Raw genomic sequence first — 24,162 nt, 5'->3', positions numbered from 1 at the left:
AGTGAAATAGATGGCATCGGAGAGATAAATCGAAAGAAATGCAAGAAGAGAGAAGGCTAGGATGTGTTTGCGTGCCTGTGTGACTAAGCAGCAGGATCGAAGATGAGAGGAGGAGAGGCAAGGAGAAGAGAGGACATCCATCCCTCTTGCTGCCTCCATGTGCACAGGACAAGACCGAGGGCAGAAGGCGCGAGTAAGCACACAGACACTAGTGTGTAAATTTGTGTGTGTCATGCAGCTGTGGGGTAAAGGGGAGTGGGGGGACCTGCTATGTAGCAGGTGCTGGCCATTTCACGCCTGTCGGCCCCTCTTAGTCCCGTTTGTCTACACACGTTCACATTAGCATCCACAGGTCTGAACTGCAATCCCATCTGAAGGCATTACACATCTTTCTTAGACTCCTTAATTTCTCTTTAATAGTACCGACCGTCTTTCTTTATGTGCACTTCTCTCCCTTTTTGCTATCTAGAAACTTCTTTTCCTTTGACACTCGCTTGTTGGTTTAGTCACCTATTAAGTGTTGGCAATTTTAGCTCGCATCTTATCCTCCTTCTGTGCCAATGAGTAAGAGAAGAGTAGGATGGAAGGAGGAGGTGGTCGGTAGCAAGAGAATAAGACCAACTGTGGGAAGTTCAACGCGGGTAAGGAACAAGCAGACCCGAAAGAAAATGAAAGAAGAGAAAGAGGGAAGTGGGATGAAGAATGGGGGAGGAGTGAAAATGTAGGATAAAAGACAGAGCAGGAGAGGAATGGATGGTGGAATTGAGAAGAGAAGCAGCCAGGAGCTGAAGCAGCAAAGGGTGACTGATCCGCTCTGAGAGGCTTGGAGACGGACAGAAACACACGCTACGCTGAGAGATAGCGGAGGCCAATAGTGGTAGAGATAGGATGCAGCAGCACATGATTCCCATGAGTTTTAAATGCTGTCAGCATCGCTTTCTCTCTCTCCATTCCTCGTGCCCTTACTCTCTGCTTCTTTGACTGAGGATTGCATGCTGGCACTGATTTATCTTGGTGTGGCATGTTCCCCATCTTTGTAGTCTAAAAGCAGCAGCCTCTTTCTCCCTCTGCTCGCTGGATCTTTGTATCTCACTTGCTTGTGTCTTGTAATACACAGCAGGAGTTGGTGACATCCTTTTGTGCTACAGAAGCCATTTACACTACCTACTGTATGCAGCAGTACAGAATGGCCCCAGAGGAGTGGTGGTGACGCATGCTGTGGCACCATAAGGAGCCAAGGGACTTGACGAAAGATGTAGGGGGGAGTGAGAGAGAAACAAAAATGAAATCGGGAGAGACGGAGCAAGAGGACTAGAAGAAGCAAAAAAAAAAAAATGTTGAAATGAGGCCATGGAGGAGCTGGGTGGCTCTTAAGATGTAGTCACTCTCTGCCCATCATGGAAAAGGTTTACCCCGATGTCAGCAGAAAATCACTTCCGGCTAAGTGCAGGCTGAAGAGTGAAGGAGGATGTATTTTGTATGAGGTGAAATACAGAAGTGAACACTGTTGAAAGGGGTGGCTAAAACTCTCAAACAGCAGCAATTGGACTGTATGACCTGCTCTGGAAGGTTCTCTCCAAGTGCTTACACCTGAATACATGCATGCATTTCACAACCTGCAAACATGTACCCACACACACCCAAAGTATTTTAGTTCATGCATCACTGCAGCCATACTGCAGACTATTCTAAAATCCACTATATTACAAAGTGAACCGTATCATTTTGAGCCAAATGTGTCACTTTATGTGTTGCTTGCTTTGCGTTAGTGTTTCCTGTTGTTACTGATGGCACAGAGTATGGCTGAGAAGCAAAAAAGAAAGAATAAGAAAAAGTAGAAGTGAAAATATCTATGGGAACCGTCTAGTTCGTGTGCAGCTCTCACAATATTGAACTACCATGAAAAACCTTCAGGGGAAAAAAAAATAAAATAAAAAAATGCAAATGCCAAAAGATGTACTAAGCAGCTGACAGACCTTGGGTATTGATAAAGCATGGAAACTTTGATAATAGAGTTTATTAAGCGCATGCAAAGATACACAAAAAACTAACACGCACTCTTAAAAGCAGAGAGGGGAAGGGTTTTATGACGTTGAAGAACAACAACAAGAAAGAAAAAAGAAAAAAAAACACATAAAAGGAATGCACATGCAAGCTCTGATCGCTCAGATTCCCTCCCACACACACACGCGCACTCACTCACACAGACACACACCATGGACTGAGCAGCTGGACCCCTTAGCCCTACACTAAACACCCAAGTTAGCCCTCAGCACAGAAAATGTGTCCGTTTGTGTGTGTGAATATGTGACATGTGAGGTGCATGTAAGGTGCATCCAAGGTGCATCCCTAGGGAAGACATGAGAGCAGAGGACACCAGGAAATGTGTAGCCTGTGTGATAAAAGTGCACTTTGTTCCAGTTCGCGGTTCAGATATAAATGTTTTTATGTACAAGCTAAGGGAAACGTTTACATGATGAATGAGACCCAAGTGAGTCCCAAGAGTGGGCTTTCTCACTTTACTTATGAAATGTTCACTGCTTTATTGATGCCTTTACTGTGTACAATTTATCAGCGTGCTGGGGCATTTGCAAGTTGCGCAAATTACCCTTCGTATTGGTTTTAATCCATTTAGAGCCACAGAAGGGTTGACTTGCAGTGACAGGAACAATCATAATGTTAATTCATTATGTCACAGGGAAGTGCACAAATGAGATTGTTTCCACTGAGAAACATCACACGATGCTGAAATATGATATTTAAAATGTTATCTAACTGAAATTGTAAAGGCCACTTAAGCAGGTGCCTAATTTTAGCATGCTGCGCTGATCTGTGACACTTAAACTCACCTCTGACCAGGATCCCAAACTGTTCTTTGGTCGTCCCGATTTGGTTGTTGACCTCACAGAAAAAAGTGGTGTTGACAGACTCGTCCACATTCTGTACCTTGAGCACATTTTCACTGACCTGCACTGCAGGTGGAAACTCTCCTGTCGTCCTAGAGGGACAAAAGTGCATATCGGTATGAGAAAGAAGAGAACAGGAAAAGAAAAATAGGACATTTGACACTGGGGACAGAGAGTCGGACATTTACAGAAACGTGCTGCGTTGTACTGTTTCGTCATATTAAGCTAATCTTGATCAGCAGCACAAAACCAATCAGTTTGCCACCCTTCCCTAAAAGGCAATCCATTATAACACACTGCTGGAGATACAATGGGGACAGCAGGAAAATCAGTGTTGCTGGATCCAATCCCAAAATCTCATTTCTTCTATTTTAAACTTCCAGACTTTTTTTTTCCCCCAGATTTTGTCACAGTTATGTTAATAGCTGATAATACAGAAAATGGAGACAGACGCACACTGTGTTTCTCATTATGCAAGGGTTAAATCTCAAGTCACAGAGTCCATTATGACAAATTATTCAACTATCTCCATAATCAGAGCACAGTTCTGTAGTTGCAATAATAAAAGCGCTAATTATAGGTCTGTGAGGACTGTGAAGCTGGTGATGAAGGGTAAGAAAGGGAAAATGTGACTAAAGAAAAATGGGAGAGACGGACAAAGAGATAAGACAATATAGATTTAAGGATGTGCCAATACTCACGACTTCCACTGGATAGTGGTTGGAGGGGGGTTTGCATTAGCCTTGCAGGTGAGCGCCACATTTGTGCGGCCGATGTACCAGTTGTTGTCATAACCTTCTATGGTTACCTGGGGAGCAACTGGGGGAAGAAAGAATGAATGGGAGGAGGAAATTTAATTTATTAATTTAAAAATAAAGAAAAACCCAATACAATGAGCTCAATTAATCGGGTTAGAATAATTGCTGATGGATGTATGTGCACTTGTGAGAGGTCTTACACTGAACTGCTAAATTCATCTTGAAGCTCTCTGGTTTGACCAGGGTCCTGTGTGATACGACACAGGTAATTTCTTTCCCGTTGTCGTTTGGCGTTGGGACCATGATGTACTCGCTGATCACCGTCAACGTGTTGTCAGTCCCCAGCTGCTGCTTCGTTGTGTAATTGCCATTGGCTGTAGTCACCCAGGAGATCTCGGCAGCGGGTTGGCCATTTGCTGACTTACAGCTTGCCACAGTGATTGGCTTAGTGCCAGCAACCACTGTTACAGGGGAGGCCGAGTTCTCGGGTTTAGCTGATGGATGGATGAACGACATGACACAAGGGTGGAGAGTGGAGACAGGGGGAGACACAGAGTGGCAGAGAGAAGATTAAAGGATGTAGAGATAGATAAAATGGAAATAACACAGCTGAGGGAAAAGATATTGTGCACATTTATAAACAATCTGAGACACCAGCCGGGCAAAAGCAAATCTAAAACCCGATCTGAATGAGTCCTCTGTTGCCCTGCTCAGCCTCTCTCAGCACAGTAAACATTGAAGTAGGATCAAATATCTATTATGTTTATTTTATGACAGGATATATATTCTTACCACGGAGGAGTTGTCAGTGCACTTTGCTTTTTTCAAGCTTTTTGGAAATTAGTTTCTAAATGTATAACTTGTTTGAGAAATTTTACCAGCTCTGAGTAACTCAATACATGAAATTAGAGCTACGAGAATGTCATTTTCAACTCTTCACACATTTAAAATCAACGTGACCACATGGAATTGCCTGTTGTTGCCAATTCTCTACCACAGAATCATGTATACCTGCAGACAAACACAATAAATAACTATGTTGCTTATTTATCATTTGTTTTGTCCATAATACAGGTATGGGCAGAACTCCTTTGTTTTGTGAACATGTGTAAAGTGGCACTAAGGGGTCAAACGGACTGCAGCTTAAGAAAACACCAGAAATGATGCAAAAGTAAACAAAATTATATTAAAAAAAAAAAAATTTAAAAAAATTTAAAAATCTCACAAAACATAAAGCAAGTGTTTCGGGGGGAGGGGGGTTCATGACGGACCAACTGCGGGAGTGACATAAATCAAAACATGCAAAGGATTTTTCTGAGACACCCTGAAAAGAAGCGAAGTATTCATCGGTGATGTGACGGACAAAAGGATGGAAGGTAACGTGTTTTAATTATACTGAGTCATTTAATACTGTACATATGTTTGCTATTAGCGGTTTACTGTTAGCATGTTACTTCTGCAGCTATTCCATCACGTTCCATGTTTTTATTCAAATTCCATTGTGTTTTGTAGCTTGTGCATGTTTCCATTTGCGTTTTTTTTTAAGTTGCATGTGGCCCATCATGCATGTGGGCATATAAGGAAATTAGATTTGTAGTAGCGCTTATGGATATTTTCTAAAATGCAAACGTTCTGGCGACCAGCCCATGCCATACCTTGCCCTACTACATCTGGAAAATGCTCCAGACCACCCCCCATTACCCTGAAGTACACTGAAAATGGATGGATGGATGTTCTATCATACTTTACTGTTTTATGGTTTTTCCATTATGCTTACAGATAAGTTTCTCCTTTGCTTTCTTAATCTCCAAGCTTTTATAACAAAGCTGTGACACCATGAGTGCAATGGGTTCCCACACTGATTACAAGTCATGTTAACATATAGCCACATTAAAAGCAATTCTCTCGTCATTGTTAAAAACAAAAGCTATCTCATGATATACATCAAGATTGATTCACTGCTCAGGACCGTACTGAGATCAATTCCTTTCATCAAGGAAGCCAATCTCATTTCTAATAGTACTACTACTACTACTACTACATTAATCTAAGTCAGGTTTACTTCTTTTAAACAATTTATCCCACTTTTCTGTATAAATGTCTTGCTGTATAGCCTTTTGTTAAGTCTCACAGGGGAAAAATAGAAAGCATCACCAGCACCGATCCTCCAAGCATCAGTGATAACAGTGAGGTGAGGTATCTGTGTCGAGCCCAAAGGATACTAAATGAGAACACGTACCCCAGCCACAGCCTGTTCACCCTGCTTTCCATCTGGCAAGCGATACAGACACATTTGTTTCCTGTTTCTTTCCTTAGGCTGCAAGACTAAATTCTGAATTCATCCTCTGCACTTCAAGTCAAATAATAGACTTTATTTTTATGACTTACGGTCATAAGAACATTGAATTTTGCTCTAGTAGTCGTGCAATAAGAATGAATTCTAAATTTAAGCACAAATTCCTCCCTACTGAGAAGACATTAAGATCTTTTATTTGTATTAAGATAAATGTGTTTACTTTTAGTCTGCTCACACTAGTTTTGAGAAAAGTTTTTTTTAAGACTAGAAATGTGGCTTTTCTAAAAGCTTGATTTAGAAATTGTCGAATTGAAACTCTTCTGCTGACAGATCATTTCGTTTACTTTAAGTAATCTTTTCCCCATTTTATTCCTTTTTTTGGTTATTGATAGCTTGAGTTTTTTGGAGTGTGTACACTCAATCTTTTGCTCCCAAGAGTTAACATTGATAAACAATTACCAGCACCAGTGCAAACACATCCAAACCCTAAATCTACTGTCACTCTCCCTCCAAACCTTAAATCCATCTGTCCCCTCTCTATTCCTATCACACACCACTGATGCACAATTTCCCTGACTGGCCAAATGCATTTCCATATACAATTTCTACATCACTACATGATCCGAGTTATCCTCACCTCCATCTTCTCTACCCTCTTCTTAATTGCCCTCTCTGATACTAGTGTGGGATCAGAGGAAAGCAGGCAGGACAAGAGCTGACAGCAGGCATGACAAGTAGCTAGATCAATATACTGCCTAGGGGGAAGCATGGGGGCATGATGCTTTGGAGAGAGGGGAGCAGGGCAGAGGCACTGGTGCTGGGCCAAAGTTAGACCAATGGTTCCTGTTATGGATAGGCGTAGCTTTGGGTCACGTGGTGTCTGTAATAGTGATTGCTATATCACCTGTTCACGGCCCGAGGGAAATTTTGTGAATGAGTGGGTGATGGGGGAAGTCGACTTTTGCTGACCGCTCAAGCTTGGAATGTTTTTGATCACTGTTTTTCTACGGATTTTAAGGATTTGATAACAAATAAAGGAGTTTTAACTTGGAACTTTGACTAATGTTTTAAACAGCGGGCGCGTCAACATTATTCCCCTATTCAGCTGCTCGGCGACTCAAAGGCTTGAAAGTCGCCAATATTTGTCAGCAAAAAGTGCGACGGCAATGGACCGTCCCGCAATCAGCGCTGAATAAACGCCGATGCGAGCCCACACACCGCCGCCACTACACCCGTAAAAGCGGCTAGACCGACAGATAAGGAGAAGACGACGGTGGTATGTAAACTGTGTTTTTGTGCTGCGTATTGTTTGTTTGAACGCAGTTTGGATTCTGACCATACGAAGATGTTTTTGTGACACGCCCACCGCTACGTTTGCTGTTGGATTTGGTGTGTGTGAGTTGTGGCTCTGCAGGCGTTCAACTGAGTTTGAAGGAATTGCTGTTGCCTTTGTTTTGGATTTTGGCATGCTGCTTATGTTGAATGCTTAAAATGAGTGGATCACAGGCTGCATCTGTTGTTGGAAAAACTGAAAAGGATAAAAGAATAACTTCCCTCACTGAGAAAGCTCTTGCAAACAAAATTGAAACCATCCAAACAGATCGGAAAAGGCATGTAAACAAAATGAAAAGTGTTATTATGTCTCTTAAAGAGCTAATGAAAGATGATAAAAATCATTCACAAGTCAAAAAACAGTTTGATGAGTTAACACACCTGTTTAAGGATGCCAGTGCATTGCATGAATCTTTACTTTCTCTAATCTCATTTGATGAGAAAGATAAACAAAATACATGGTTCTCAAGCATCTCTAAATACAATAAAGGGTTTATGGAGGATGTTAAGATATGGCTTTCTGAAACTGATAAACATTCAGGGAGGCCATCATCTGACAAGGCACAGTCACAGGAAACTTCCCTGGGAGGAGAAGTGGAGGTTCGAGAGCACACTGGAAAAGAACCACAATTATCTCTTAATCCTCAGAATGATGTTAATGATGACGTGTTGCCATCCGACAGTGTGTCAAATCAAGGCAGTAGGTCAAGCTCAAGAGTATCATCTACTTCATCTGCATGTCTCAGGGCAGAAGCTGAAATGGCCGCCTTGCTCGCACGTCAACATATGCTGAAAGAAAAACACTCTCTTGAAGAACAAGAGGAACAATTGAGGAGAAAGAAAGAACAACTTCAGCTTGAAGCAGATATAGCTGCAACTGTTGCAAAGGTGAACGTGCTGAGAACTGGATCCGCTATGCGGAGCGTCGCTTCACGGAAATCTAATGGAATGGAATCATATTTTAAAACAAAGGGAAACAGCCTTGAAATTCTTAATGCGGATGCAGAGACTTTTGTTCCTCAGACGCTTACAAAAGGAAATGCAATCACTGGGAATGCAGAGCTTCAAGTAAAAACAGTGCAACAGAATATCAAAAGGGAAAGGCCTGCACCAGCTTTTATGGGGCCTTCTGATGCTTTTGGATCAATTCCACCTTTGCCTAAGCTACAAGCTGCTCTTCCAGTAGCCAATGAAAATCTGTTGTCCATTATGGAAAAACAAAATGAATTAACTTGTATGTTGGTCCATCAGCAAAGTCTTTCTTCACTGCCCAAAAGGGAGATTCAAACCTTTGATGGTGACCCTTTACATTTTCAGGCCTTTATGCGCTCGTTTGAACAGGTCATGGAAGCAAAGACTGGCGATGCTGGTGACTGCCTGCATTATCTTGCACAGTACACCAAGGGGCAGCCCAATGAACTTGTTAAAAGCTGCCAACATATGTCTGGAAGTGCTGGATATGTAAAGGCAAAGACTCTGCTGTATGAGCACTTTGGGAATGGACATGTGATTGCATCTGCCTATTTGAACAAAGTTCACTCATGGCCACTGATTAGATCGGAAGATGGAAAAGCTCTTCAGGCATATTGTTTGTTCTTACGTGGATGCTGCAATGCAATGGAAGAGATTAATGATCTCTCTGAATTAAATACACCTGCCAATATGCTTGCTGTGATTAGAAGACTGCCATATAAGTTAAAAGACAAATGGCGAACAGTAGCATATGACATTCAGGAGAGGCAACATCGCAGAGCCGCATTCATTGACATTGTTTCCTTCCTTGAGCGTCAAGTTAAAATTGTAACAGATCCCATCTTTGGAAATCTATGTGACGTTCCAGCAACACATCTAGCAGCCAAGGGCAGCAATGGAGGGAAATGTTCTCCACATCTAAAAGCTAAAGGAAGTAGCTTCGCCACAACAGTCTCTGACGTCGAGAGACAGAATCAGATAGAGGCTCAAGATCGTCACAGCACTGTGAAGGCTTGTTTTTTCTGCAAAGGCGGACACACACTGGAGTCATGTGCTCTGCTTGATAAGAAACCTCATGATGAGAAGATTTCTTTTCTTAAAAAGAACCGCATTTGTTTTGGCTGTTTGTGTACTGGGCACATAAGCAAAGAATGCAGAAAACGCCTTTCATGTAAAATCTGTGGCCTCCGACATGCAAGTATACTCCATATCCACCACAAAGAGAAGAATGAAGTCAAACCTAATAATGAGGCAGATAACATTCCTGTTACGATCCAGACTAGTGGTCTTACTGGGGCTGGTGAACAGGACTGTAAGCTTGCCATTGTGCCAGTTAAAGTAAAATCAAAGAGAGGTCAAAGAATAGTGGAAACGTATGCCTTTCTGGACCATGGGAGTTCAGCATCCTTTTGTACAGTGGGTCTTATGGACAAGCTGAATATTGCTGGGAGGAAGACAAAGATTCTCCTGCGCACCATGGGACAGGAGAAAGTGGTGGACAGTTTCATTGTACCTGAACTTGAAGTTGCTGGATTGGACAGTGACATGTACTGTGATATGCCTAACCTCTTCACTCAGCATAAAATGCCTGTAGATACTGGTAACATCCCAAATCAACAGGACCTGGATGACTGGCCACATTTGAAGCACGTTCATTTGCCAGAAATTAAGGCCAATGTTGAGCTTTTGATTGGCATGAATATGCCCAGAGCTCTAGAACCTTTGGAGGTCATCCGGAGTGTAGGTGATGGACCCTTTGCCATTAGGACTGTGCTCGGCTGGACTGTGAATGGGCCACTTAATCGAGAATGCTGTGGAAGGCCAGGATGTTTGGCAACAGTTACCGCCAACAGAGTTTCTGCTGTCATACTGGACAAGCTATGGAAACAGCAGTTCAAGATGGATTTTCCTGAGAGCAGCAATGATGAACAGATGGGGCTGTCAAAGGAAGACTTGAAGTTCCTGGAATTGGCCAGCAAGACGGTGACTTTGGGGGATTGGCACTACAGCATTGCCCTGCCACTAAAAGACCGAGACATAAGAATGCCTGACAACCGTGCAATTGAGCAACGAGCCTTAGGTTTGAAGAAAAGGTTCATCAGAGATAAAGACTTTCACAAAGACTACACTGCCTTCATGACAGAGCTTATATCTAGAGGATATGCAAAGAGAGTCCCAGTCACAGAATTAGAGCGCCAGAAATGGGGAAGGATTAAACGCAACTTCGTTCCCGGAGATGTGGTCCTTATAGTGGATGATTCTGCACCTCGTGGTTCCTGGATCATTGGGAGAGTCACCGGAGCTGCACCAGATGAAAAGGGGCTTGTGCGTCAGGTCTGGATTAAGACCCCAACCAGCCATGTGTGCAGACCCATCACAAAGATATGCCTTCTTCAGGAGACTTCTGACCCATGATTATGACATTTTGACACAGTGTGACATAACTAACTTTGAATTGACTTTAATGTTATGAGATGTACATTACAGACTGACTATATTTAGGCTAAGTGCTGGTAACCTCTGGCCTATGACTGACTGACCATGTGCAGACAGAAGAGAAGACATGAGAAAATAACTTTGGTGGACTTTTTGAGTATGTTATGTTGTCTCACTGGGTGTCTGTGATATGATGAAGTGTGTGTTGTGAGTTGTGGTGTTGGATGTGTAATTATTACTGTAAAAATGTAATAATTAGGGGCCGGAATGTTATGGATAGGCGTAGCTTTGGGTCATGTGGTGTCTGTAATAGTGATTGCTATATCACCTGTTCACGGCCCGAGGGAAATTTTGTGAATGAGTGGGTGATGGGGGAAGTCGACTTTTGCTGACCGCTCAAGCTTGGAATGTTTTTGATCACCGTTTTTCTACGGATTTTAAGGATTTGATAACAAATAAAGGAGTTTTAACTTGGAACTTGGACTAACGTTTTAAACAGCGGGCGCGTCAACATTATTCCCCTATTCAGCTGCTCGGCGACTCAAAGGCTTGAAAGTCGCCAATAGTTCCATTGCATTAACAAAACACAATTGATCTGACAATACCACTTATAATAGCAATTAAGCCCAGCTGCATATGCTTTTAACCTATATACTACCTTTGGGGGAAGGTTTGAGCTGGAGGAAAGCAGACAGAGTAAGAGGGAAGATCCTTTGCATTCATACAGTTTGCAAGTTACATATGCATGTAGGGCTGTGCGATATGACCAAAATCTCATATCCCAAAATAAGAATTCTATCGTCCAATAACGATATAAATCACAAAAATGTAACATTTTCTGTAAATTCTGTGAATCTCGACTTGCGGGAAGTATTTCCAGCTTTGCGTCATGTAGCTGGAGTCCAGTGTTTTAACCGATCTATGAAACGATACATTTTTAGACATAAGTTGTAAAGGCCGCCGTTTTCTTTGTGAGTATTTATTACACAGCGTGCTGCGGGGAACAGCCTACGGAGCCCCCCAGGGGACATGGGAGAAAAAAAAAATTACGGAGGAAAAAAAAAAAAAAAAATTAGGGAGGAAAAAAAAAATTAAGACGGACTTTTGCGAGCGCTCGCAAAAGTATTGCGAGATCTCGCAAAAGTTTTAGCCGCATTCTTCGGAGGCCGCCAGCTCGAAGCTGACCGGGAGGTCGAGGCACGATGTGCCGGGAAAGCCGTGTTCCTCCCGGCTGTAGTAGGTCTCGACTTCCCGTTAGCTTCGAGCTAGTGGCCGCCAGCTCGAAGCCGACCGGGAGGTCGAGGCACGATGTGCCGGGAAAGCCGTGTTCCTCCCGGCTGTAGTAGGTCTCGACCTCCCGTTAGCTTCGAGCTAGTGGGTGTCAGATCTCCAAAAACGTCGGAGCTCTTTTGCAAATATGTGATGTCTTGTAAACCGAGCAGGTATCTGACGTTTACACAACTACATTCACGCCTCAAAATATCTTAAAAGTGTATTTTGTGACCCAGAAAGAGTAATATTACAACTAAGTAGCTGCCGCCATTGTTGGAGTTTTGCGAGCGCTCGCAATACTTTTGCGAGCGCTCGCAATACTTATTGCGAGATCTCGCAATACTTATTGCGAGCGCTCGCAATACTTATTGCGAGATCTCGCAAAAGTCCGTCTTAATTTTTTTTTTCTCCCTAATTTTTTTTTTTCTCCCTAATTTTTTTTTTTTTTTCCTCCCTAATTTTTTTTTTTCCTCCGTAATTTTTTTTTCTCCCATGTCCCCTGGGGGGCTCCGTAACAGCCTGTTCTAACGTTTGAGTCTAAGGTTTATTTTTTAGCACCTGGCGGCTCTTTTTTACTTCTCATCCGTAAATTATCTGCTCTGTCACGTGATTCAGTTTATTTTGAAAAGTCTCAACAGGATCTTGAGTTGTATTGTGAAAGGTTTATGTGGAACATAAACAAGCGGATGGTTTTACCGTCGTTGTTGCTAACCACAACGCATAAAAACAGGCGCTTGTCCGTCTGTAGTGTGGTTATATAAAATATAAGAGAAAGAGAGAACTTTAAGAAAATAATATAGCCACTACAGTGACCATCAAAACGATGAAAAAAATATTGCCGTAAAGAGTTTATTTTGCGACAGCACGAAACAAACGATAGCGTAAAATGAAACGATAGACGTTTTTATATCGTCATCTGATATATATATCGTTATATCGAACAGCCATATATACATGGGTTCCCTACAAACAGATGAGTGACAAATTTAAGGGAAAGAACAACACACTGGCTTTAATTTGCCTTGCAAAGACACAATGAGTCTCTTGAAACTTTGGCAAAACATGAAAGTAGGTTTTTGGTTGGAAAAGCCAATTTAACTGACAGTGAAACACAGTTGGGCAATTCCGCTTTTTATAAATGGCTTGACTACTCAATTAATTCATGTTGTGAAAGTCTGTGAAAAAACCTCAAGCTTCAAATCTTTCAGAGGAAATGGTGCTGGGTTCCTGTGCACCTGACTAAAAGCCGCTGGGGGAAGGTTTGAAAAATGCTTGTTGTTGAGTGGTATCCTCGTGTAATACATTTAACAGGAAACATTCAAGTCCTTGGGAGACAAAAAGCTGCAATGGCTTTGAACCCAGGAGTGCATGTTGGCAAACAGCAACGAATGCAACAAGCTGGGAAGTTACCCCTTGACAAATAGAGCTGTAAAAGCCACGACTCAGTGTGATGCACAACACACAGGGTTCAGGATCTCTTAAAAATGAGTTTGTAGGGTTTCAGGAAGTCAATCCCAGAGTAGGGTAGCGCTGGTGTTGCAGATGTTTAACACTCGTGTTCACGCTAGAAGCTTTTTAGGTTCAGTAGTGCAAGAAATGTAACTAAAGATTAATAAAAAAAAAAAAAAGCAAAAAAAAAAAAAAATCTTGGATAAAGAAATCATTTTTGTAGTTTTGCCTCCGTGCACCACAGAGAGGTTTTAAAAATCAAACAATCAAGATGTGATTGAAGTGCAGACTTTCAGCTTTAATTCAAGGCGTTTCACAAAAGTATTGCAATAACTGTTTATGAACTAAAGACACTGTTATGCCCAGCCCCCATTTTCAGAGGATGAAAAAATAAATAATAGGACATTTTAAACATGGGGATTGCTTCATAATATGATGAAAATCTTTCGTAGTCAATGACTGCCCCAGGTCTAGCGCTCATTAGAGTTTTATACTTAACTAAAAAGCTGCTCTGTTGGGTGAGCTCAGGTGACTGACTTAGCTATTGAAGAAAATCCCATTTCCTTGCCTTGAGAAACTCTTAGGTTGCTTTTACAGTACGCTTTGGGGCATTATCCATTTGGATTGTGAAGCGCTGTCTGATCAGTTTTGCAGCGTTTGGATGAATATGAGCAGAGAGTATAGCCCCGTACTCTTCACAGTTTCTGCCATAATATTGTCTCCACTATGTTGAACAGATAATATGGTATCAGATCACAAGTTGTTTCTCTCCTCCTCTGCACTTTTCTCTTCCTATCATTTTAGCACAACTTCATCTTGGTTTTATTCTCACAAATAATCTTTTCAGGTCTGTGTTGGCTCTTTTTCTGACCAAGTCTAATCTGTTCTTCTTGTCTAAAGTGTAACCAGTGGTTTGCCCATTTCTGTAAACTCAGTATTTTCATTTATAAAGAGATTTTTGCGCTTCACAGCATGCACACACAAAAAGACAATGATATACCAACCTGCTTTAGAATGTTCTTGGTGAAATGTCGTGTTGTGTTTAAGGTCTTTGGGCCCTTTTCATTTTCAGAGCTGGCCAGTGAACCCATTCTTGTTAAGAATGTACCAGAGATGTGATTTGACCACTTCTAAAGTTTTAAAAATGTCTGTTACTCTTACTAGTTTTATTAGAGGTGGTTGGGGGTGAAAGTCTGCACTTTAACAACATGTTGGTTATTCGATTAAAATACTGTGGTGGTGTACACAGGCAAAACTACAGTACAAGAAAATTAGAGACCAAACTGTACCTGGACACTTGGCTAGGTAAAATTATAATTGCAATAACAATAATCATCTTCTGGCACATCAAATACCATTCTTTTTTTTTTTTATAATTTTAAATAAAATTGGCATTCTTCAAGAAATTACCTGAAATTCCAACTGGATGTTATTCATGAAGTCTTAAGAGTAAAGATGAAAGCATGAGATGGGAAAAATCCCTCTTTCTTATTAAATTCTAACAAATCTGTTTGCTTCACAAACCACATGTCCAATTTTTTAAGTGGTTCAGAGGTTCAGCTTCTTGGAGATAAAGCATTCATGCCTCTGTGCCATTAAGCACCGAGGCTTTTTCCTTGATTCATCACATCTTTTCTTAAGCTTAGTGCGTAGAGTACATTAGTGACCTACCTAGCATGACCAGCTGGGTGGTGCCACGGACATTTCCGCCAGGGTAGGTAGCAAATTCGCAGGCATACTTCCCCTCATCAGTCATCCTAACATCAGTAATCTGGATAGAAGGGCTGTCCACCTTTGGAGGACTGGGCACGAAGCTGACTCTGCCTTTCACAGGTGAGTTAGGATAGCTGGGCTCATTCCCGGGGAGAAACACAGCTATGTTGACTGGGTCTTGGGTTGGCTCTGGCACGTACATCCATGTGACCTATGATGGCACACACCGAGAGGGTCAGTGGACGGGAAGCATAGAGAGACAATGAAAAACAGCAGACCTCATTCATCATGGAATTGATAAGCGACACCGCGACAGCGTTTTAAGATATCCACATTTTAATGTAAACTCCACAGGGTTGCGTACACGGCATCACAATTAAGTGGGGAGCAGGTATGAATATGGATGCGAGTTTTTCAGGAGAAGTACTCTCTCGACTGTTCTTAGCAGAACCATGCAGAGCTGTGCACTTCCAGCTTCATTGAAATGCAGCTAAGAAATGCACCCATTACCATATTCAATCCACTAAAGCAAAATGTAGCTTAGCATTGTTTGTTTGGAGTAATAAAACATTAAGCCTAAATGTGACAAAAACCTATTGCTGGCCTCTAGATTATTTCTGTGAGCCATGATTTGTTAGATTAAGGTACAATGTGGCAAATAAACAAGGCACATAGAGCAATATTCTGATTTTTCTTGGTTAATTTTATTGAAGAGAATTGCTTTTTCCACCTCAGACACAGTTTTACGGACCCGCAGAATCAAATCAGTGAGTAAATGACTACTTTATTTACAGGAAAATTGTCATAATTTGAGTTAAATATCAAATCCACTTCAAGTCGGATACCTGCTGGCTTCAAGTGTAAAAGCAAATTGTAACTGCAGTCCCAATTTCACTGAATTGTATTGTGTCAAGTCAGCACAATGAGCTCCAGTTTTGGGATGACACAGACATTTTTATTTGAATTTCACACAACAAATCTAGTTTGCAGTTGAGAGAGTATAGTGGTGCAAAGAGGTAATCAAATACTAACCAAGGGGAAACACAGATGCATCATGGGATTGTATATCTTACCATTGAAAGCTGTACCCCAGTGGGATCAGCGAAGGCACAGCGCAGGTTGACTGTCTGGCCAGGATACGATGTCACCTCTTGGTCTACTTTTACACGCTGACCTGAAGCTCCTGAACAAAACAAAGACAGAGACAAAAAAAAAAAAAAAAAAAAAAAAAAAGCATTACTCTCAATGTTTCCCTTTAAACACAAACTACAGGAGAAAGCAAAGAAAAGGAACAGTCTTGGTACAAAGCAAAGATAAATGAGGACACTATGGAAGTGTGTGTGTGATACACAGGACAGCATTACTGAACTCAGGCAAGTAGGCCAAGAGTCTGGTACCTCTCCATGACAGTGCGTGCGTGGACAGATTGGTGGTGGGGGGAAGCGAAGTTGTGTGTTGGGGGAGAGAGAAAAAAAGAAAAGGAGGAGGAGGAAAGCCAGTTCTTTTTTACCCATAGGTCATAAATCATGTGGATGGGTTATGCTTTTCTATAGCCTGCCATTTTCTGTGCTGACACATTCCTGTGTAACAGCAAAGAGTCAAAATAAATATGCTTTTCTTAGTGCGTTTTGTCAGTGGGTGTGTGAGAAACAGAACGAGCGAAGGAGCTTTAGAACGACAATCTGTGCAAGTGTGTCCGTCTCTGTGTGTGTAATCCAGGTTTCTGTGAAAAATGTAATTACTTGTATGAGTAAGCGCGCATTAGTGTATGTCAGCAAGATGGCACCTGTTTTAAGTAAGAGTGGATTACCGGCGGATACACAACTTCAAATGTCTGCAGCCAGGCCTACATTTCCATACGAGTGTGTGCGCTCGCAGTGTGTTTACCGGGAAGCTACAGACACAGACACACATAGAATGAGCAAAACACAATTTCCCCTAAAGACAAACAATTACTTGAAAAACTAGTTCCACTAGTTTGTGCTGAGCTCAAGCTGTTGTGTTGAAACTAATATGATCTGCTGCACTGGCAGAACACACACACACACACACACACACACACACACACACACACGCACACACGCACACACGCACACACGCACACACGCACACATATATATAAAGGCACCCACACACAAACGAAACCCGTACGCAAGAGATAAGAGGAAAGGGCAACGCTGTCTTTCTCGTTTGACGAGCAATAAACACCACACCTTCTCTTCTCAAGGGAGACCTGAGGTATCAATACAGAGAAAGAGAAGAGGCAGGAATGAGTGAAGAACCGAGTGGGAAAGTGGAAGAAAGCAAGCCTTTCCTAGAATAACACCAGCTCTCCCAGGACCAGCCCAATTTACAACCACAAAACAACCCCCTTGTAGCCACAGAGGAACCTCTGGACAACCACTAAACAGCCCGTGGGATCAGCAGCGAGCCTTATTGGGCTGAAAAGATGAACAAGTTTTTTTTTTTTTTTTTAATTTCATTTTGCTTGAAGACTCATGCACGAGCATAGCTATGCAAGTCGACACACGGCGAGCATACACATACACACACGGGGGCATCAAATTACTGCTTTATTGTCAAGCACCTGGCCTGTAATGTTTCAAATGTCTAGAGCATTATGTAAAGATCACGCTACACTCCTTTGTCAGCCTACTTAAACAAGTCAGACTAATACAGATTAGGTTTGGGAGTGGGAGCCAGACTGTGGTTATAAAAATAATGTAGCAGAGGAGGAGAAAAGAGGATAAAAGGTTATTGAATACCTTGATTACTAGTCTTGATTGTAGTATAAGGACCAAGCGGCATGTCATAGGTCATTACAGCGTGGGATTGACAATAACTTACTCCTCATTTCGTTTATGTGCAAATTCATACACACACATATCTATTACGTCCACACAAAAATGTGGGGGCAAACTGAGCCGGGCCTGTTGCCTGTCATTTGGAGGCAATAAGAGGAGAGCCACCACGGGTCAACTCCTGCCAGAGCTCAGATGAGAGACAGGGCCAGCCTTATGAGACTTCCTACAGCCACGGGGAAATGAATATTACACACAAGACATACAGAGACTTGCACAACCTCATTCTTAGTGAGTCCCCAAAGCCCAGCCCAAAGGCTCAGACTCCGTGTCATTAGAACAGCAGACGGGGAGAAAGTAAAGTCAGTGTGTGCATGTTCATCTACACAAACAGACTTTTGGAAATGATGAGACAAGGCAGCATTAAAGAAAAAAAAAAAGTAATCGAGACACATTTTGAGTGCATCAGTCACATTAAAACACAAGACAGAGAGATCGGAGGCGGAGGGGGACAAGAACAAAGGGAATTAGTGAATAGAAGACAGTTCAAGGGTAAGAGTGAGAAGAATAGGGGAGAGAAAGAGGGTTGGAGGGGAGGAGAGTAAGAACAGAAGCCTTATGTCACTGCTGCTCTACTTTACAGTAGCTCTGCTGCCTGCAGGTGACATACAAGCATCATCAAATGCACATGAACAAACGAAACACATGCACACACAAACTGCCCTCCTCAACATCCTTAAGTAGTCAGATGTCGGCATCCTAAGTACTGTCACCTATCATTATGTCTTTTAACACCCACATGATGTGCACGCACAGACACACACATTATTGCTGATGGCACTGTGACAGCCCTGCCATATTAACACAGTCCTCTCTGATCCTCTGCCTGGTCACGCTGACATTTCCCACCGTCCATCAGTGAAGAGGGAAATGAATCAGAGAGGAAGAAGGAGAGGAAGTATGCTGGGAGGACGGAAGGATGAAAGGAGGAGACGAGAGACAGGCTGGGAATGCCAAAGTGATGGAGGATGAGAGCGGAGGAGGGGAGGCGAAGTGCAAGAAAAGTGGGGATGAAAGGGTGTGAAGAGAACGCGATGCCAGGAATAGAGAATGAAAGAGGGAGCGAAGAGAGTGTGGCGAGAGAAGAGGAGAGGAGGAGGAGGAGGATCTTAAAGGGGAGACAGTGTGAGCTATGAACAAGGTTAATAGGAGACAGCTGAGGGACAAAAAAAAAAAAAAAAAAAAAAAAAAGCAGACGAAATAAGAAGAGAGAGGGGGTTAGCAGAGGGAAAGAGGCCATGGGAAATGCAGTGGGACCAACTAAAAATGGAGAGGTGGGGGCGCAGGTAACGAGAAACAGAGCGAGAAGAGGCAGACGAGGGGAGAAGAACGGGAGGCGTGGACCTGTGAGATGCCAGGTACACTCCACACCTGACCTTGTGAGAAGCACTGTGGATGTGAACAGAGAGCGAAAACTACAGTGAAACAGTATGAATAAACGAGCGGAAGGGGGGGGGGGGGGGGGGGAAGAGCGAGAACGAGCAAATAAAAGCCAAATCCTAATTTTCTCTGCAGCCCATTTGAGCCAGTCGTGGCTTATAAAACGAACATACGCTTATCAGCCTGTGTCCGCCTGCCTGGCTGCCTGGCTGGCTGACGCCTAATGGCATTCATGTCCTCCATGTCTGATCCTCACTATAGTTGAGAAAAGCAGAGCGTCAGAGGGGACGGGAGTGCAGGCCATCAACTAAAATATCCAATAGCCTTCAGAGCTCAGTGACGCTGTCATTTCATCAAACTAGGGGCTATGCCCTGTCAGGTGGGCTACAATGAAGCTTCCCCATTGTCCATGTTCCTGAAGATTGCTTCCCACTGGTCCACTGTGCATGTTTGTGTGTTTTTGTGGGAGACAGAGAATGTGGGTGGCTTTTCCTTTGGCCTTTCTAACACATTCCTGTCTCAGTAACCACTCTGGGATTTCATATTTCGTCAAGGCCTTTATGAATTTCTCCATTTCCATTATTCTCCCGTGGTTGTTATTGTTTTGCCCAGGCTTTCCACTCCTTCAGCATAATAGCTTTGATATGGGAAACAGGGAGCGTCATCACTTTTCTGTCCTGACAGAATCTGTCGCCGCATGCGCCTTCTCTGATTTGATTTTCCTTTTAAATACTTTCTCCCACTCCCCGTCGCAGGTAAACTGAAGATAGATCCACAGCCCTTTTCACAAATCAAGTTTGGGACATTTGCCACAGTTACCCTTTCTTACACTTCACTTCAAATATGTTTGCACCACTGAAAAGGGAGGGAGAGGTGACGGAGATGCCTGAAAAGAGTGTTTGGGAGCTAACGCACATCGCACCACATGATAAAGGTTTTATTCTAATTCTATATTAGGCAAGAACAACCAGTGTTAAAAGTCTAAAATTAACAGACTGTAATCCTCACTCTGGGGAAGAGACTGGGAATCACTTTTTTTTTTTTTTTTTTTTTTAATAAATCTATCTTGAATGTTACTTTCCTTACTTAAAAAACAAAAAAGTATATGCTAATGTATACGATTTATTAAAAGGAGACAAATCTCTTGCAAAAATATACAAGCCGAAACTAGCTTTAGTGAAATAATAAATGTCAATGTTATTCTTTCAATGTATTTGCATTAGTGTCACTGCAGCTCAATTTGAGCCTTAAGACTACTACACACTGCTGTCCTTTTCCTTCTCTTAGTCTAAGTGCACCTCCTGAGTGCATTCAAGCAAGTGTTACACCAAACATAAGAGGGAGAAAGCAAGAGAGACGCTTTGATGAGTTCTTCTCATTGGTCATCTCAAGCGATCGGAGTTTTCAGTTGCGTCAAAGACGTGCCGAGAAAAGCTGCTGTTGTAACTGGATGAAAAGCCTCCAGACTGACCCTACAGGCCATATTTGCTCACCTGGTGGCAAATTATCACCCTATCTGATCCAGCTTCTTAAGTCAGGATCAGACCAGTATCATATCCAATAAAGCAGCGGTCCCCAACCTTTTCCGGTTTATGCCCGACAATATTTTCACGGACCGGTCTTTAAGGTGTCGCGGATAAATACAACAAAATAAAACTAGCACCGGTACCGAAAAAAAGAAGATTTATTTATAACACATGTGAAAAGACCCAGGAAAACCGAGTTAACGATAAAAACGATAAAAACCATACATTTCACACCTGAGCTTCAACTCTCGCGGACCGGTACCAAACGACTCACGGACCGGTACCGGTCCGAGGCCCGGGGGTTGGGGACCGCTGCAATAAAGCAACCAGTGGATCCCTACAATAGACTGGACGTGTGTAAAAATGACTCACACTGCCACATTGTTTGACCACATTACTAAACAATATCCAGAAGAGGTTTGGGGCATTCAAACTTCCTGAAAAACAAGAAACTTAGCGGTTTACAAAATAGTTACGCACCATCCATCAGATCGTTTTGCCTCTTCATTGTTCAGAGATCTGGGTTATATTTCTCAATGCAACAGCGTCTTCCAGTTTTTGCGCTGGCCTTGGCTTCTGAATGGGCGCGCTGCCAAATAGCAGCTTTCTGAAGTTGCTGATGTGTAATTTTGTTTTTTGAGACACTGGCACAGAAACACAGATTCAATTCTACATTTATTACTGAGGCTGTTTTGTACAATGAAGTTTATAACATCAGGGCAGTGAGATTTGAGAGTGAGAAACTGTTACAATTAAGCTAATGACCAGATTCAAAGTGGCTTTCATGCATTTCATGCATGTGAGGTCGTGTACTATTTACCTTTGTTTTATACAGTAACACGGTTTTGATATGGGTTGATGTACATGTGTACACTATGAGCTTGAGCCTGGGGATGCAACGTGATAACAAACCATTTCATTTCTATTCCTCACCAGGAGCTCTCTCTCTCTTGGCTAAGATTCAGCCTCACAAAATCTTCCCTTTATTGTTTGAGATGAAAGACTGTAATATTTCAGTTTTTGTCACTGGGAACCAACTGTTCATCTTCTTCAAACTCTGTTTGAGTGGCAAAAACTCATAAGCAGAGACAGTCGAACGTGTATTAAAGCGGAGAGGTGCCATCTGACGTTTTAGCTAAAATGACCTGCCAGTGTAGCTGCCCTTAAAACTGATTTCTGTGTGGTGCTCCCATTGTTGTGTCCATAACAAAATGGCAACACTGCAGTGGATGTGTGTCTTGTCCTAACTGCTTCTGGTCTGTTTTAATAGCTGTTATCAGCTGGAGCCTGGAACAGCACCAACCCAAACCTGCTGTCTGCCACTGCTGTCAGACATCACTGCCTTCTCTGCCTTATGGTCGAATAGTTAAATGAACGCGGCCACACATACAGCCACGCAAATCTACAATGAACGTCCACACGTTACACACGCGCGCGCGCGCGCACACACACACACACACACACACACACTTTGGTATGCAGGGAGCATTGTCTGGACGGCTTAGCTTTGACAGGCGAGGCAGTTTGACAAGCCAAGAATAAAACTAGGAAATGAAGACTTGAGATGTGTCTCGTCTTCTCATTGACCTTTCCACTGGGCTTACTATAAGGAGCCAATCGATAGCACATGAGAAAGCTACATTTAGAAGTAGCCACTGTGCATTATGGACATCTCCAATGACATACTAATATTCTATTCATGCTGCTTTTCCAGTGGGAAGTCCCGAGTCAAAGACGCCAGTGTTAAAAGAAAAGAAAAAGGAGGCACACTTCAAAGACTTTAAGGTTATCAGAAGAGATCGACATTTAAAAAAACTCCACTAACTTGTAAATTTAACACAGAAAAACATTTGGTGTTACAGCAAGGTTGCATGCCGGAGACAGGAGGTAAAACCAACCTCTGTGATGCAACAGGAGTAGGAAGAAAAAAAAAATAGGTGCAAGAAGAAGAGAGTACTAGATTTCACTTTGTTCACAGTGACATGATGAAATATTTGATAACTGACTCTGAACATTGACTGTGGAAAGAAAAAGGGGAATCAGACACACAGGCAGAAAGAGGAAGGAAAGCAGAAACACATGAAATGTAACAGAAGAGGAGAGAAGGAAAAAATAAATAAAATGGGGGTTTGGAGGGAGGGACAGAGAGACACGAATAGGCTTCAAAGTGCCAAGGAGAAATGAACAGCTGGAGGAGAAATCTGCACCGGGAAGTGTGTATGTGTGTGTGTGTTTAGTAAGCGAGTGCATACACACATGCATTTGTATACTGATGCATATTCCTATTTAGTTGCCTGTTTATAACAAACATGCCCTAGGACTTGAGCGAATATCATTTGCAAAAATAAGCATTTGCCAATTCAATTAAGTGTATCGTCTTAATGAAAGAGACCCAGCAGGGAAGTATAAAAACCAAAAAATAAATATATATATTTATACAATTTATACACTTTTAAAACTGCGTGCATTTTAGTTCAGAAACCCCAAACCTCCACATACACAGCTGGACCGTGACCTTAGTCTTGCCTTGAGACTGGTTTATGCACTATGCATGAGTTCAGGAGTAAGAGGAACTAGCAGCGTAGAAGTATTCACGGTGGGATCTCCAAACCATTAAACTGCACGGGCTTTAAAATGAAATTACATACACAATAGCTCATGCATGTATGTCTCTATGGACCCTTCTCTCCCTCTTTATCTCTCCCTTTCTCACACTCCTTCATCCTCCTTTCTCAGTTATATACATAAAGAATGTTTCGGGTCAAGCGAGCTACGCCAGGAGAACTGGTTTGAAATACGAATCATGTGTGTTGGGATGAAATTGGAAAAACAGGAGTTAGTCATTAGAAATGATAGTGGAGGTATTTTTCGCTTTACTGCACCGTATCACACCTTGCAACAGGAGGATGAACCTTACACAACACATTGAAGCACTTAGCATCTGCCAAAGCGCCACATACAGGAAGCAGAAAAAAAGAAAGAGCTGTGTGGTTGTGGTGAGGAAAAGTCCCCCCAAAAAAACATTTCCATACACACAACTACTATGTAAAGCAAAACCATATTTAGACAGGCAGAAACAAAAACGCACATGAATGTGTGTACGCATACACGCAGGGTGGACAGGCACTCTTCCACAGGGTGAATAATTCATCCACGGTTAAGAACGAAAGCAGTGTGCTCTCCTCCGCCTCTCTTCATTATTGATAAATAAGAACATCTACACTGTACCTGACGCGGAGGGGGTGGGGGGTGATCCAGAGC

General features: G+C 42.4%; 1 protein-coding gene across 2 annotated transcripts in view; it reads right to left on the bottom strand.

Annotated features, from left to right (window-relative positions):
• Positions 1-24,162, bottom strand: part of LOC146698870 (nectin-2) — a 92,014-nt gene that overhangs the window by 45,344 nt on the left and 22,508 nt on the right. For both annotated transcript variants that reach the window (XM_085471721.1, XM_085471722.1), the window contains exons 2-6: positions 16,208-16,317; positions 15,093-15,345; positions 3,865-4,158; positions 3,608-3,725; positions 2,850-2,998 (exon numbers count right to left, since the gene is read on the bottom strand). In XM_085471721.1, coding sequence (XP_085327847.1) covers positions 2,850-2,998; positions 3,608-3,725; positions 3,865-4,158; positions 15,093-15,345; positions 16,208-16,317 — 924 coding nt within the window. The remainder of the gene's footprint in view (positions 1-2,849; positions 2,999-3,607; positions 3,726-3,864; positions 4,159-15,092; positions 15,346-16,207; positions 16,318-24,162) is intronic.

The sequence above is a fragment of the Copadichromis virginalis genome, linkage group LG11, assembly GCF_057382275.1.
Source record: "Copadichromis virginalis isolate Kocher_CV1m ecotype Utaka linkage group LG11, C_Virginalis_male_GT1.1, whole genome shotgun sequence".
Taxonomy (NCBI): Eukaryota; Metazoa; Chordata; class Actinopteri; order Cichliformes; family Cichlidae; genus Copadichromis; species Copadichromis virginalis.
The sequence above is the reverse complement of the archived record's forward strand: the minus strand, read 5'-3'. Positions and strand labels throughout refer to the sequence as shown.